Source organism: Drosophila navojoa, chromosome 2 (genome assembly GCF_054131105.1).
Source record: "Drosophila navojoa isolate 15081-1374.11 chromosome 2, UAZ_NAV_1.0, whole genome shotgun sequence".
NCBI classification, from domain to species: Eukaryota; Metazoa; Arthropoda; class Insecta; order Diptera; family Drosophilidae; genus Drosophila; species Drosophila navojoa.
This window is the reverse complement of record NC_142890.1, coordinates 8,094,696-8,110,097: the sequence shown is the minus strand read 5'-3', so window position 1 is coordinate 8,110,097 and position 15,402 is coordinate 8,094,696. Positions and strand designations below refer to the sequence as shown.

The following is a 15,402-nucleotide window of genomic DNA, read 5'->3' as shown; positions in this document are numbered from 1 at the left end:
GACAGTAGCCTTTTGCTATAATTATAACGCAACGTAGGTGGGCGCCCAATTCAAAAGACAGAGACAGCGAGAGCGACAGAAATGCGACAAGAGCACTAATAGAGGAATCAAGTAAAAGTAAAAATATATATAACATATAAGATCTATATGTGCACGTGTGCGTGTGTGTGTGTGTGTTACAGACACCGCTAATTTGTGAGAGTATTTGATGCATTGAGTGACATGAGAATTTGGCCATAATAGCGCACATAATTGGCTCTAAAGCAAAAGGGCGACGCTGGCTGGGTGGGGGCCGCGCGAACAAGCTTTTAAAATGACATCTTCAAAAGAATTGTTGGCCGCTAAAACTTGACAAAATGCCGCCATCGGCATGGAAATACTTTATATATATATATAAATACTATATACGATTATATACATACATATATAAAACGCACCTGTCGCCACTGGCAGCGCGTAAACAAAATTAACAACAAGCGACATGCTCGAGTTGTCTTTTGTTGTTGTTGTTGCTGTTGTTTCTTGTTTTGAGGTCAGTCTAAACACATTTCTGCTTGCAGAATGAACAAAATGATGAAAAAACATTTATTAACGACGCCAAATGTTTAAGCAAAATAAAATATATATAGAAGTATATGTCTAACTGCTTTATAGCAACTGCGACCCAATTTTCTAGGCTTATCTGTGCTAACAACAACAATATGAAAAAATAATATACACATATATGAACTATATATATGCATGTGTATATATGAAATTGTGCCTGATTAGAGCAATGAATGAATTTCTAGTTAGCATTGACGTACCTTCCCCATACAAGAAGAAGAGAAAGAAAAGGAAGAACAAGAGCCAGAACTGTAGATAGAGATAGTACGTGCGCCTAGTATAGCCTAGTGAATCGGCACACGAGAGTGCGGTTCGATTGGGGTTATCGTTATCGAAAGTGTTTTTTGCGCCTAGGTAACGCCAGCCGATTGACATGCCATATAGGGTTTTTTGAACTCGTTCGATTAGCTATATATGTACATACATATACGTCGGAGAGGTATATAGAGTGAGAGAGTGTGAAAGAAGAAGAGCGCAAGAGATAAGACCCAAGCTGAAATAATATATATTCGCTTAAGTGTATTTCGTGGTAAAAGTTCATTAACATTTTTTTTTTCTTTTTGGCCAAAATGTAGCAAAGCGTTAAGGTCTGCGCTGTCGTAAATCGAACAGAAATACATTTATTTATATATGTATATATAATATATATGTATTTCTGCTTATTCGCTTTTCCTTTCTTAAAATTGATTAACAGGAAAATACTTTTAAGCGTTGGCCATTTATATTTGGCCTGTCGCATTTCTCAATATTTTACGGCGCATTTCTCAAAATGCAGCTGATCATATTTATGTTGATAAATATGAAAAATAACAATAATAATAATAATAATAATAATAATAATAATAGAAATAACAGAAAAATTCGACAAGCGGAAACTCAAAGAAATTTCATTTTGTTTGGCTGCCAACGCACGACAAATCAAATTTAATTGTTTATAAATAAAACGTTTTGCTCAATTTGTGCGTGGGGTTCCATGCACACATACATACATATACATACACAAATAAATATATATTCGTAATATGTATATTCTAAAGAAGAAACTTTTAAGCATGCGAAATTAGTTGTGTATTAGGAAAACATAAATTAGGCGCCGCCGCCGTCGCCGCAAAATAAATAAAAAATATTTATTACTTTTGATAAAAAGCTGCAGCGTAAATTTGTATTAAAATCAAAGGAAATCGCAGAATTAATAAAGTCCACGAAACGAAAATGAAAAAATGAAAAAAAAATTGTCTTAAGAATTTCGCCCGTCTGGGAGCCAACAGCTGCTTTCGAAATGATTTCACATTTTGATGCTCGCCAGACTAATTGGGAGCGCTCCCAAGCACTGCTGCCAATTCAGCTTTTTTCCCGTCAAATCTGGCTTTTTCCGAAGACAAAATGCGGGAAATACTTAAGAATTGCGGGAAGCGGGAATTCTGGCTTTTTTGAAAATGAATTAGGCTTTTTTCGATTTTTTTTAATACTTCGATTTTTTTTAATACTGAAAACATGTAGCATCGCGGTTGCCACTTGTAAGAAAAGAGCATGTAGAATCCGATATGTACAAAGGGTATGATTTTGAAAAGAAAATCAAGTCTTTAAATATCGATGCAGGCCTCGAACAAGAAATTCGTGCTCGCTGCACGTTATTGAACTTATCAAGCAGCTAAAGCAGAGGTAACCAATTTTTCTGATTCTTCTACCGACCTTTAAATAATTTTGATTTTATCTGCAGGCTCCCCGACAATTTTAAAATCTTAAAAAACATTACGTTTTTTCCGTTGATAAAATTGTGTCAACTAAAAAAAAAGTAATTACAGAATTGTTGGAACACCTCCAAGTAGACAGAATAGCCGACATTGAGCGGCAGTACTATGATATTAATCTAGTTAAGTGGGAAAACGTTAATGACAGCTCCGAATTTTGGAATGAAGTCTCCAATTACAAGGATTCTGGCGGCAACCGCCGATTCCTTGACTTGGCAGCTGTTGCCCTGCAAATGTTTTCATTACCATGGTCCAACGCGGAGGTGGAACGCGTATTTAGCCAGCTTAACTTGGTAAAGTCCAAGTTAAGGAACTCAATGAGCCTAAGCACAATAAACAGTATTCTTAGCATAAGGTAATATTTTATTGAGAGTGAAAAGATGATACCGATATATATATTACTTTTTTATTTAATATAACACACAGATATGGTTTGCGAAGACTGGACAAATGCTGCTATGAATACAAAGTTCTTTCAAATTATCTTCGCATGATAGGTACTAACAGGTCGTACGATTCTGAAACTGATGCTAGTCGCGAAGAATTAGATAGCATGCTAAAAATCTTGTAAATTAAAAAAAAAAAAAAAAAAAAAAACAATCAAACCATAAAAACCGCTTTTTTTTAGGCTTTTTTGTAAAAATTTTCAGCTTTTTTTTCCGTTTCTTCCATCTAAAAACAGCTTTTTATTCTGGTAAAAAGTTGGCAGCACTGCTCCCAAGTGGTCAAGCTAAGACAACTGCTCAATTCCAATAAGATCACTACAACGGTAACATGCTCCCTCTATCTCTGCCTCTTTCTAGCCAAGCCAACAGCTGCTTTAGCTATGATTTCACATTTTGATGTTGTTGCAGAGCAGGAAATGGTCAAGCTGCGGCAGCTGCTCAATAAGATCACTATAACGGTAAAGTCTCGCCATCTCGCTCACTCTGTTTCGCTCGCTTCCTTGCGAAGTTCATTAAACATATCATTCGACGCAACCGCACAATAAAAGTCTAAAGAGAAAATAACCCAAGGGACTTGTGCTGTGCCAGCCGAGAAATGTCCCTGGGAAATTCCATGCGAGCAGCAGAAAGTGCACGCACACACACAGGCACGTACATGCACAGGGGGCCGCATAATTTATGATGCGCACGGTGAAAGTTGATCCAAGTCCCGTGAGCAGAAGAAAATGAAAATTATTGTGAGGAGAAAATGAATGGAAAATCGTATGGGCAAAGTGAAAATGTCTGGGGGAAAATAACGTGGCATGTGTTTTGGTAAAAAATGGGCAGGTGTTGAGAGGGAGCGAGAGAGAGAGTGAGAGAGAGGCAGCGATGGGAAGAAGACCATGCATCTAGGTATTTAGGCTTTGTTGCGGAAGTATATAAAAGATATTCTGGGAACAGAAATTCCAGCAATTGTTTTCCTTTTTATTTAACGACATTAATGAGGTGCAGACTGTCGTCATAGAGAATCGAAAAGAGAAAGATATGATATGTATTTAAGAGATTTTTTAATAAAAAAAAATAAATAAAAAAAAATTAATTATTATTGATTATTCATATAAATGATGAAAAGCTTAAGAGTTGTGAGAACTGATCTCACTTGATTTGTTTGATCTTAAATCAAGCCAAATTAACAATCAATGTCATGCTAGGTTATATAAATATATATAGGTATGTATGTATGTATATACAGAAATATATTTATTTACATGCAGCATGCATTTAATTTGACTGAAGTTTGCATTATAAATTCCAATAAATTTTCATTATTTGTAAACAAGCGCTTAAAAGTTATAAATATTTCAGTCATGGTGCGTTTTTTTTTTTAAATTTGTATTGTGTTTTTAATTTGTTTGCTTTAATTGCAAATAATTTTTAAACTTTGTACGAATGCACAGGCGAAAAAGAGAGTGAGAGAGAGAGAGAAGGAGGCAGAGTGGAATACGTAAAAAAAGAGCAAAAAAAAAAAACATGGCATTTAAAAGCGGTGAAAAGTCGGGGGGAAAATGACTGCGGACGGTGGAAATGGGCTTGGCTGGCTGCTCGGCAGTGGAGTAAATAAATTGCTATTAATTTTTCAGCGCTGTTCGTCAAGTGGCGAATGGCGCCGAGACGACGATGTCAGTGGAGCTGGAGCTGAAGCTGGAGCTGGAGCAGGAGCTGGAGCTGGAGCGGGTTCATGGGTCACCTAAAGTGCATATAATTTTTCAATTTGAAATGTTTCGTGTGCAGACACATGGCCAAAAACCAGTTTGTGGTGGCCAGAAAGGTGGACGGACCCAAATGAATTGTGGCCAAAAAGTTGCGACTCCTCTGTGACTGTGTGTGTGCGTGTGTGTGTGTGTGTGTGCAGGCGCAGTTAAGCAAATATTTAATTGCTGCACTTTTTGCGGCACTCGCTGAAACTTTGCCAGTTGCGTCACTTTGTTTTATTTGTTTTGAGTTTTGACCAATAATTTATGAGCCGCCATTTGCTCAACAATTATGGCCCACTCTCCCTCACTCTTCCCCACTCTCTCTCTGTCTCTTTTTATGCACATGTGTCTATCTTTTTCTGTTGGACTCTCCACTGTTAATGATGTTGACCTTTGCTGCAGCAATGTTGCACGTTGTTAACATTAAAGCCGCGTGTGCGCTCTGTGTCTGCGGCCAATTTAAATGGCTTTTCAATAACAATTGGCCAGTCGAGGCTGGCGAATGGGCGCAAAAAAGTGTTGCCTACTTATGTGCGTGATTTCCATAATGAGCAATTTGTGCTGCGATTGCCGCTGCTGCCGCTGCTCCTGCCGCTGCTGCTGCTCCCGTATTGCTTTTTGCATATGCATAATTAATTGTTTTCACACATAATAATTTAATACGCATATACACGTGTAACGAGCAACTTTTGGCCCTCACCTCACCGCACTCTGTTGGCCCATCAATTATAAATATGGCAATAAATGCGCATTGGCCATAGTTGCAATATGTCAGGCCAATGCTGTTGTTGTTGTTGTTGTTGTGCTGGCCAATATCCTGTTGCCATTTGTGTTTCAATGTGTTTCAATGTTTAAATGTCATTAACAAAGCCGTAAATTATGTGCTCCGCCCACCACTCGCCCCTGCCCCTGCCCCCACTCCTGCTCCTGCCACAGCTGCAGCAAAAGTGCAAACAGGTTGGCGAACGTTGCCAGCGCTTAATAAACTCAGCCTCACGCTGCAACTTCACTCTGGCCCTAGCAACTTTATTAGCTTTTTGACGGGTTTTAGGTAAATATTAATATCCAGCCAGCGACTGGCCCAAAGAAAAGCAACGGCAAAAAAGTGCTGCAGCTGCCACAGTGAGCACGGCCTAAGCTGAACGGGAGCAGACATAGAAATTGGAGCTAGAGTAAAAATAATGTTAAAAATTTAAATAACTAAATTTAATATTACTTTTTATTTTATGAAAGTTCTATTATAAACAAAAATAGATGAATAAAACAAAATTTAAAATTAAATAAAAGTTACATTTAATTATGCTAAATTTGATGAATTTAAATAGATCTAAAATAAATTGCTATTATTTTGAATATATTACAAATTCATCAAATTTAACTTATTTGCAACTTTTAATATATTTTTAATTTTATTTTTTAGTATCATATATTATTTTATTATATATATATATATTTTTTTTAATCATATTTTCGATAAATAATTTGTAATTTATTTTATAAATTTTGTATATATTCATTTATAATATTGAACTTAAAAAAATATATATATATATTATTAATTTTGAAAATTAAAATAAAATGAAAAATTATAACATTCTCATATATTATATGGAATATTTATTAATATGCGTTAAATTATCATATATTCATATAGCATTTATATTATATGATATACATATAATATCTTAGCTATCATACATAAATTCAACTCAATCCTCCTACAACACCCTTGATCAACTTTTTGTTAAGTCTGCATTTTTCCCCTAAAAATCATCTAATTTGTGCTGGCCATCTATAGGCATTTATCACTGTAGCAGCGCCCCGCTTAGTCTCATATATGTGTAATCAGAAGCTGTTCAACTTTTTCATTTTGGCTTCACTTGCAGCAAGGTAAAAAATACCAAAAAAAGAAGAAAAGTTAGGCGAACTAGCCACATATGAATTTATGAGCCAAAATGCCTGATGGGGGGCGTTGACTGCCTGTGGCTGGGCTGGGCTGGGCGAATGGAAGGGGGACCACAAAAAAATGCAACAAAATTATAATTTATGTGGCTTTAATAGCCGCTGGCTGCCGCATGCCACAAGGTGCATGATGTGCGTGTGTGTGTGTGTGTGTGTGTGCCCCACCCTGCAAAACAGAACTTGCTGCTTATCGCTGGGCGTCTTAGGCAGACCAGCCTATGCCTCTCACTCTCTCACTCTCACGCTCTCTTTCTGATTTTTTTATTATTATATATATGAGCTGGAGTGGGTTGGCCGTAAGTGTTAGTATGTCTTATCAGAGCCTGCCTGTAGCAACATTTATTTTAATGCCTTATCACATGGCCAGCCCAAGACGTACGCAAAAAAACAAAAAAAAGAAAGAAAGAAAGCAACAACAACTGCACAATTGGGAGTTACGAGTGTGTGACTGACATGCCAGACTCTATATACTACACGCACACACACACATGTACTATATATCTGTGTATATGTGTGTGTGTGTTTACGCTCTCAGACCTTATGATAGGCCGCCACAAAGTGTGACAGACGCACGCACTTGCTATCTCACTCCATTGTGCCTTGTATCTCACTCGGTTTCTTTTTTGGCCGTAGCCAATGCTCCCCTGATAATACTTATGTGTGTGTGTGTGCATGTGTGTGAGTGTGGGGGGGTTTTTGGTAAACGCCTACGTTTTTATTTAATGCCAGTTCAGTTTGGTTCTGTTTGCTGTTGTTTTTTTTTTTATTATGACGGTGTTGCTTATCATAGTTTATAGTGTTTGTTGTTGTTGTTGTTGCCTGGCTGATAAACTTTACGTAAGCAGCAGCAGCAGCAGCAGCCGTAGAAGAAGAGAAATTCATTTGAATTCCACGGAATGAAAACCTCTTGAGTGTAGTAGCTACAACCTCAAGTACATATATGTGTTATCTTCACAGAAAATGAGAAAAAAGCAGAAAAAAAAAATACAAAGGAATTATACAGAAATTATGCAGAAATACTACAGAAACTGGGGCTGTCCCATGTGTTTTAGGCTTTATCTGGGGCTTAATTATTTTCTCATTTGCTTTCGATATATTTTATAAATCCAACATACGTATGTATATGTATATAATACACTTGTATATATGTAATTCATATTGTGTCAACAGGAAACGTGGGCACATGCATAAGGTTGACGTTGTGCTTGGCACCGTTGTTATCCGTCTTACGTTATCGTTGCCCATTTTCCGTTCATATGCCAACAACAACAATTGCAACTACAACAACAACTACAACAAGTCTGAACAAAGCCTGCGCATTGTGTTCCATGTTCGTTGCTCAAAGATCAACCGAGAGGCGAATGCTGTGCGTGTCGCTGATCAGTTTTGAGCGAGAGTCTTGAATTAACTGTTAGCTGCTGGCAGGAGGGGCGAGAGGGCGAGGTGGCAAGGGGTATTGGGTCCAACTTATGAGTAACTTGCGCTTGTTGCGCTCAATCGTACTCAACATGAACTTCAACCCAGCACAGCAACAACAACAACAACAACAATGACACAAGCAAAGCCAAGTCTCTATAAGAAATATTTTTTTTTATCAGTCGAGCGATTGCTGACTCACTGTGCGTGAAGTACAATAAATAACCATGCATTTAGATATTTTATATAAAGATTATAGGCAATTATATAGGAAGATAAGGTAATTTTAGGTATGTCATACTAACAGAATTGCTTGTTGACTAAGTTAAAGTTTTAGTTGAGCAAAGTCCGTGTAAGAAATTCAGTTATACTCTGAGCTCAATGGGAAATCGAGGTATGATGGTTTTGTTGAATGCATGTAACAGCCAGAAGAGGGCGTGGCAGACCCCATAAATATTCCAGTCTTTTCTTCATTCAGTTTTAGTTCTTTTGATTTGCAAATAAATATAATTTTTAATTTTATTTTAATGGAATTTATCAAGCAAAGTAAATAAGGTTATTCCATGTCTTCCCTAGAATACAAATAATGAACTAGTTCAAATTTGTGTGGATAAATTCGAGTCAAAAACTCAAATTTTGATTTCCTTTTCATTCATGTCAAAAGTTTACTTGAAGAGACTTGAGATAAAAGACAAAAATTAAACAGAAATTTTAGGCTAAAACAAACGCAGCTTCATCCTGAATAACTGGTTCAAATATTGAGCGGAACTACTTAGCTAAAAAGTTCATTTAAGCTCAGTCTTTCAATTGTGTAGATAAATATTAAGTTAATATATAAAATAATGAGATATTAACTGAACGTATCATATAGATAGATAGATATTATCCATATATAGCTATAGAGTTCCGTTTATAATTGAAGTCTTGGCTCACCTGTGTCACATTCTGTGCGGTCTGGGGGCCCGTGGGCGAGTGCAGCAGCTGGTGCTGCTCGAGCTGCTCGCGGCTGGCGAAGGCGGCGGTGCATTGCATGCAGGGAAAGGCGGCGCCCAGGTCGCCCGTCGTGGAGCCCGGGCTGGAGGTGGAGCGCGGGGCGCTCAGGTCCAGGTCGTAGGCGGAGTTGCTGCCGACGCTGCTGTTGCTGCCGGGCTGTGGCGGTGGCAGCAGCAGCGCCTGTTGCAGTTGTGGCGACTGTTGCTGCTGCTGCTGCTGTTGTTGCTGTTGCTGCTGCTGCTGCTGCTGTTGCTGCTGGCTGGGCGAGCTGGCGGAACGGGCGGATTGCATGGCAAAGGCAGCAGCGGCCATGAACTGGGCGTGCAAGTGGGCGGGCAGCTGCGGCGGCGTGTGCGGCAGGTGGGCAAACAGATCGTTGGGCGTGGCCGCCACAGGTGAGCAGAGAGGTGAGTGCTGGCTTCTATGGCTGCCGCTGTTGCTGTTGCTGTTGTTGTTATTTTGATTCTTGGCTGTCTCACTATTGTTGTTGTTGTTGTTGTTGGTGCTTGGCGATTTGGCATAGCGACGACTGCTGCTGCTCAAATTGCTCCGCTCATCCTCCTCCGCCTCGCTCTCCGGCTGCGCAGCCTCAGCTGCCGCACGATGCGACTCAAAGTTGAGCTTGTCATGCGGATGCTCGCTGGCAATGTGCTCGCTGAAGGACTACAGAAGAGAGAGGTGAAAGGTGAGCCTAACTATCGAAGGGGGATGATCTGGTAGAAAGTTACCTGTATGTCGGTGAAGCGCTTGTGGCACTGCGTGCAGTTGACCAAACAGTCCTCAGCTGCGCTGGCTGTGGCGCTGCTGGCCAGCTCTGGGTTGGCGGCCGCATTGCTGGGCTTGTTGTGGGCTTGGTGGTGGTGCAAACTGGAGGCCAAAGAGGAAACTGCAAGCAGTAGAGAGGAGGGAAGGTAGAAGATGAGTAAACGAGTCTATTTTTTTTATTACAGACGATGCACTGAAAGAATGAATGAGTATTGAATGCCTCTAACAAATAACGACTTGGAACTGATTAGGGGTATTTTTTTTTAGATAAATGTATATCTACTATTATTATCATATTTTAATTCATATTAAACTATGCCAGTTTAATCATAATCGGTTTAGCCAAACTCGAGTTATTGAGTGTTTTATTCTATATATATAAATAATTTTTATGGACAAAAATTAAATAAATAAAAATGTATTTTTTTTTTAAGTATCTATCATATAAAAATATATTTATAATACATATAAATTATTATTTGTATTTGTAAATAATGACTAATATTAATCATTATAATTACTAATATTAATTAATATTAATTATTATTAATATTATTATTAAAATAAATAAAAATAAATATAAATAAAATATTAGTAAAATAAATATTTGTATTAATAAATATCAAAATATTTATATTATAAATTTAATTTTATATATTAGAATATTAATGTTTAAATTTAAAGAAAATAATTTGAATAAATTACATTTTTTTATAATATTACTGTTTTTATTTTATTTTATTATTTTATGACTTTTTTAGTTTTTGTTTAACAAGAAATTTTAAACCATTTCAAAGACTGAAATTGAAAACTAAAAACATTTTAGTTAAGCAAATTTAAGAATATTATATACTACATATTTTATACACCCTAACAAAACAAATAATGGAAAAAACTTTAAATAAGGTTCTTTTGTTGATCAACTTTGATTATTAATCATTGCACAAGCTGAACCTAAATGTTGCTGAAATAACTCAGGATGGAAATTTTGCAATTAAGCAGCATTTTTGTTGTAGTTGTTGTTGCTTTTGTTTTTAATGAAAACAAATTAACTGTGAGATGTGTAAGGGCGATAAGCAGAAAGAGCTAAATGCCATGCCACACATAAATAAGGCAAGTGGAGCCGCGCTTAGGGGCAAGGGGCAAGCGAAGACGAAGCCGAAGACGAAGGCAAAGGCTCTCAGCCGTAAAGCGATCTGCGTGTGTGTGTTTTTGTTGTTGCCGTGTGGCCGAAGTCAACTCCGGCTGAAGATCAACTTTAATTTCGTGGCAAATCAACTTTACCGCTGGCAAAGCCCAAATGCCCCAACCACAGCTCCACCGCCGAGCCGAGTGGTTTATTGCCATTGTGGTTGCCTTCACGCAACGTTTCCACGTAAAAGGCGATGATCTCATGCGCCAATCAAAAGCAGAAAAAGAGAAAAGAAAGAGTGGAACTGGTTTTCACACACACACACACACACACACACGCACACACACACTGGCTGAAGAGTCGACTTAATCAGTTTAAAAAAGCGTTCAAGCATGCGAAAAAGGAGATCATAAAGAACGTGGAGGCAAGCAGACGAAATAAAGAAGCAGCAGAAGAAGCAAAGCAACAACAACAACAACAAAAAAAGAAGAAAAAGTATCTCGAAGATTGCTTTGTTCAATGACGACGTCGCTGGCGATGCCGATGCCGAGGGTCAGCCAATTGCCACACACACACACACGCATGGTATATGTCTCTCAGTGTGTGTGTGTGTGAGATACTTATGGCCGCCCAGCCGCTTGGTAAATAAGCAACTTTGTTGTATCTGCGACTGGGCCCAGGCACGTTGCAAGGTACAAAATGGAGTTTCGCTCTGTGTGTATCTCACAATGGGAGTCTTTGTTGTTGCTGCCGCCGCTGCTGCTGCTGCTGCTATTTGATCGCTACCTTAATTTAAGCCAATTAACCGCCTGCAGACAGACGCCGCTCATAGGGGCACTCGCATGTGCAGCTAAATTAATGGCTCTGTGCGCTGGCATACCTTGTTTCTGTAAATGTATCTGTATCTATACTCTCTGTTTTTTTTTCCTTCTCTCTCCGTTTTGTATCTGTCTCTTGTGCCCGACAATCAAGCGCAATCTGAAGCAGAGTTCGTTGCACGTTCCCTTGGCATTTTCACTTTCACAATAGTCGCTCCTCTCTACATTCTTTTCGTTTTATTGATATTACGCAGTTAATTGATTCAGATACAATTTGATTCAACAGTCTCTCGCACTCGCTCCCTCCTACAGCCATCTCTCTTGCACATGCGGGCGCAGTCGGCTAAAGTGCCTAAAGTAATTGGGAATTATGGCTTTTTTTGATGACGGCTTTCAGCGGCTGTTCCCCCATTACCTATGCTAATCGCTCTAATTAGGGCTTCACATTAGCTCACGACTTTGCTCGCATTTTAAATGCCATTAAAAAACATAAATAAATATATATAAAAAACAACAACAACAACAAGCGACAGCAGCTGTTTGTATTACAGCACTTTTTGGTCGCATTCAAAATTTCAGTTAATAATTTTCGGAAAATTTATTTCTTGCTGCTCGTTTAATGACGCTTTTATTAAATGAATCTGTCGGCCGTTCGGCTCATCTTAATAAAATATGCAAGTTGTTAAAAATTTGAACCACAAAGAGAAACGGCAACAACAACAACAACAAAAAGCAGCATATTAAAACACCAAACAAATTTTATGTGTTTTTTCATCAACATAATGGCGGGGTTTCTGACGCTGTTTGTGTGCGTGTGCACGTATATATGTATATGTGCGTGTGTGTGTGCGTGTGCGACAGTCAACACTCAACAAGTGTGTCACCAGCTCATTTAGTTCAATCAATTTTTCATAACAGAAATTATTAACGCAACGTGGAAAAAGCCGTTTCGCATTTTACACTTATATTTCGTATACTCTGTAATGATTAAAAGTGCGTAGGCAGGAGTATGCTCAGCAGCAGCAAAAGACTGGGTAGCATATAGCTCAAATTCATATACTTAATAAATCTCTGATTTATAGGGTATCTGCTGATTCAGCATGCATGTTTGCTTTTCCATTCTCAACGGTATTGAAAGTGTCTGCAAATTAATATCAATTTGTGAAATGTAAAAATAAAAAAAAACAAATAGATTTCAAACGAATTTTGATAGTCGCATCAAATGCTTTTTGTTTGTTTTGCTCTGCAATTGTTGTTTTAGTGTTTCCTTGTTGTTGCTGTTGTTGCTGCTGCTGGCCAACTATTTGGCGCTTACGCAGGCCAATTGAAGTTGATTGATAGTGTCTTATACATATATATAGTCTATGCAGAGTGAGAGTGAGATAGAGAGTTCATCAAAGAATATCTGCTATGTATCTTAATCTATTTTCTGGCTGATGGAATATGTCTTTTATGAGCACGATTTCATGGCTAAACCACTTCTAAAGCGCAAAGCATTTAAATTTAGCAGTATTATAGCCAAACGTCTTAGAGAGCTGTTAAAGCTGCTTGGTTTAACAGACGCTGTTAATAGCAAGCTCATTAAGAGAACAGCTTCAGCCGCCATTTGCCAGCTGTTAATCGCTACTAGCTTTAGCAGGGAGCTGCTGTTAATTAACATCTTGAGCGTCTGCTAAATGCAGCTTGGGCTGCATTAACAGCAGCTAGGCCTAACAGTTTTCTGTTTGTTTTTGCTTAAACAGAAATAAATGTTGATTTACAATAAATGGTTAATGCTAAATATATTGCTATTAAAAATGCCAAGTTTTATGAGCTTTAAAATAAAATAGAAAATAGAAATCAATGTAAGAAACGGTGGGAAATGCTTTGACAGTTCGTAAGGCGCCAAATATATTTTGACAGCATGTGAAATGAAAGCTGCACACAAATTTATGTCGCACGAATGCCAAACCAGCAACAACAATAGCAACATTTAAAACAATAAAGAATATAATATTAGACTTGTCGTGCGATTGGAGCTCATGAAATGCTGTGTGGTTCTTTGTTGTGGTTCGGATTGCTCAACTCAATTCAGAAACAAAATGGAATGGAATGGAATTAAGGAATTGGTGTCAATGCTGCTTCACCTGTGTGTGCTGCTGCCGCTACACGCGCAGCCGAAAATAGTACCGGCATGAAAGGGGACGGCTATTATAAATAATATATATAATTTGTATATGTGGGTGGGGGGAAAACAGCGTAAATCAATAATAAAAACAATTTCATCTCTCTCTCTGTGTGTGTGTGTGTGTGTGTGTGTGCTGTGCTGTGGCGACAGATACATTTGTTGCTGTTGCGGTATTTTGTGCGTCCAACTAATTTTATGTGCTTTTTATTGCCAGCTTTTATTAGCCCAGACATTTTTCCGCTAAGCCCGGCTAATGCAAATTTATTTATTTCGTTTCATTTGATTTGGCCAACTTTTCTCTCAATGCTGCTGCCTTTCACGTTTCACGTTTAATTTATGACCGGCGGTGGCTGGCGGACAGCTTTTACCTGCGCCGCAGCGCTCGCATCCGATGGAACATTTCTCATGCTCATTTGGCTGTCAGTTTTTAAAGTGTTTTTAATATTTCAATGACAGGCGCTTGTCAAACACCGGGCCGGACCCGGACGAAATGTAAACCGATGACATTTTCTACACATTTTTTGTTTTTGTTTTTTTCATATATTTAAGTTTTTTTTTTTTTTTTTTTTTTTTTTTAATATTCTTCCAACTCAGGTAAGGAAATTTGTTGCTACTTTAGACATTTCTAATTGTTTAATTGTTGTTGTTGTTGTTGTTGCTAAAGCGCTGACGCAGTTGCAGACAAATGGCCGACAGGTGGCGCCGCTTTCAATGACAATCGCCTGGCTGAGTTAATTTTTTTTTTGCGATTTTTTTTTTCAGCTTTTGCCCGTAAATAATAAACATAAAATTTTTAGCACTTAATTATAAACAGAGACAACTCGTTGCAGCAGCAGCGCCAACTCATTTGCAGCTAGGCAACATTTTTAGCATATTTATTAAATAAATTTCGCATAAAATTAGCTGCAAATGGCAGAAGGCAATAAACAGAAAGAGATCGAGAGAGGGAGAGATAGCAGTGGGGGTGTGGTAGTTAGGCTAATTGCGTAATGTAAGTGACACCTCACTTAATTTGTTGATTTAGCAATTAATTGGCCTGTAAATGTAGACCGCTGGGAATGGGCCGGCGATTGTTTAGGTGCTCCAATAACGGAATGTGAATCGAATACTAGAAACGCAAGCAAATGCCGTGCGAAAGTTTACAACACTCTGGCAACGCTGGGCGTGGGCACAACTCTTGCTCGGTTTGTCTCACGAACGGCCTGTCCCAACTGTCCGTCCGTCCGTCCGCCCGTCCGTTCGTTTGTTCTCAAGTGGCACTTGAGCCGCATATGAAAAACATATGCCCAAAACGCAAAAGACCCCGACTCAAATGCCAAGTAATAATCGCCGAGGCGTGCTAAATTTGGAACTCGCATAGGGCACTTAAAGGTGCATGAGGCACAGCTATATACATGCATGTGTCTTGTGTGTGTGTGTGTGTGTGCGAGCACAAAGGTGGCTTAGGTAAGAGAACTGCTGCGTGGCCATGGCAAAGGTGGTGCCTGGAGTCGCTGCAGTCGTCGCTCCGTTTTCAGCTATAAATAGCGCTCCGATCACTGCAAAGGGAGTAGATGCCAAAACGTAGCCAACGCATTTTGCCCTTTACTTGGTTTTTATTTATTTGTGCA

General features: G+C 38.5%; 1 protein-coding gene across 1 annotated transcript in view; it reads right to left on the bottom strand.

Annotated features, from left to right (window-relative positions):
• Positions 1-15,402, bottom strand: part of zfh1 (Zn finger homeodomain 1) — a 32,913-nt gene that overhangs the window by 8,500 nt on the left and 9,011 nt on the right. Inside the window, exons 2-3 of the mRNA XM_018113610.3 lie at positions 9,639-9,796; positions 8,851-9,573 (exon numbers count right to left, since the gene is read on the bottom strand). Of these exons, the coding sequence (XP_017969099.1) occupies positions 8,851-9,573; positions 9,639-9,796 (881 nt within the window). The remainder of the gene's footprint in view (positions 1-8,850; positions 9,574-9,638; positions 9,797-15,402) is intronic.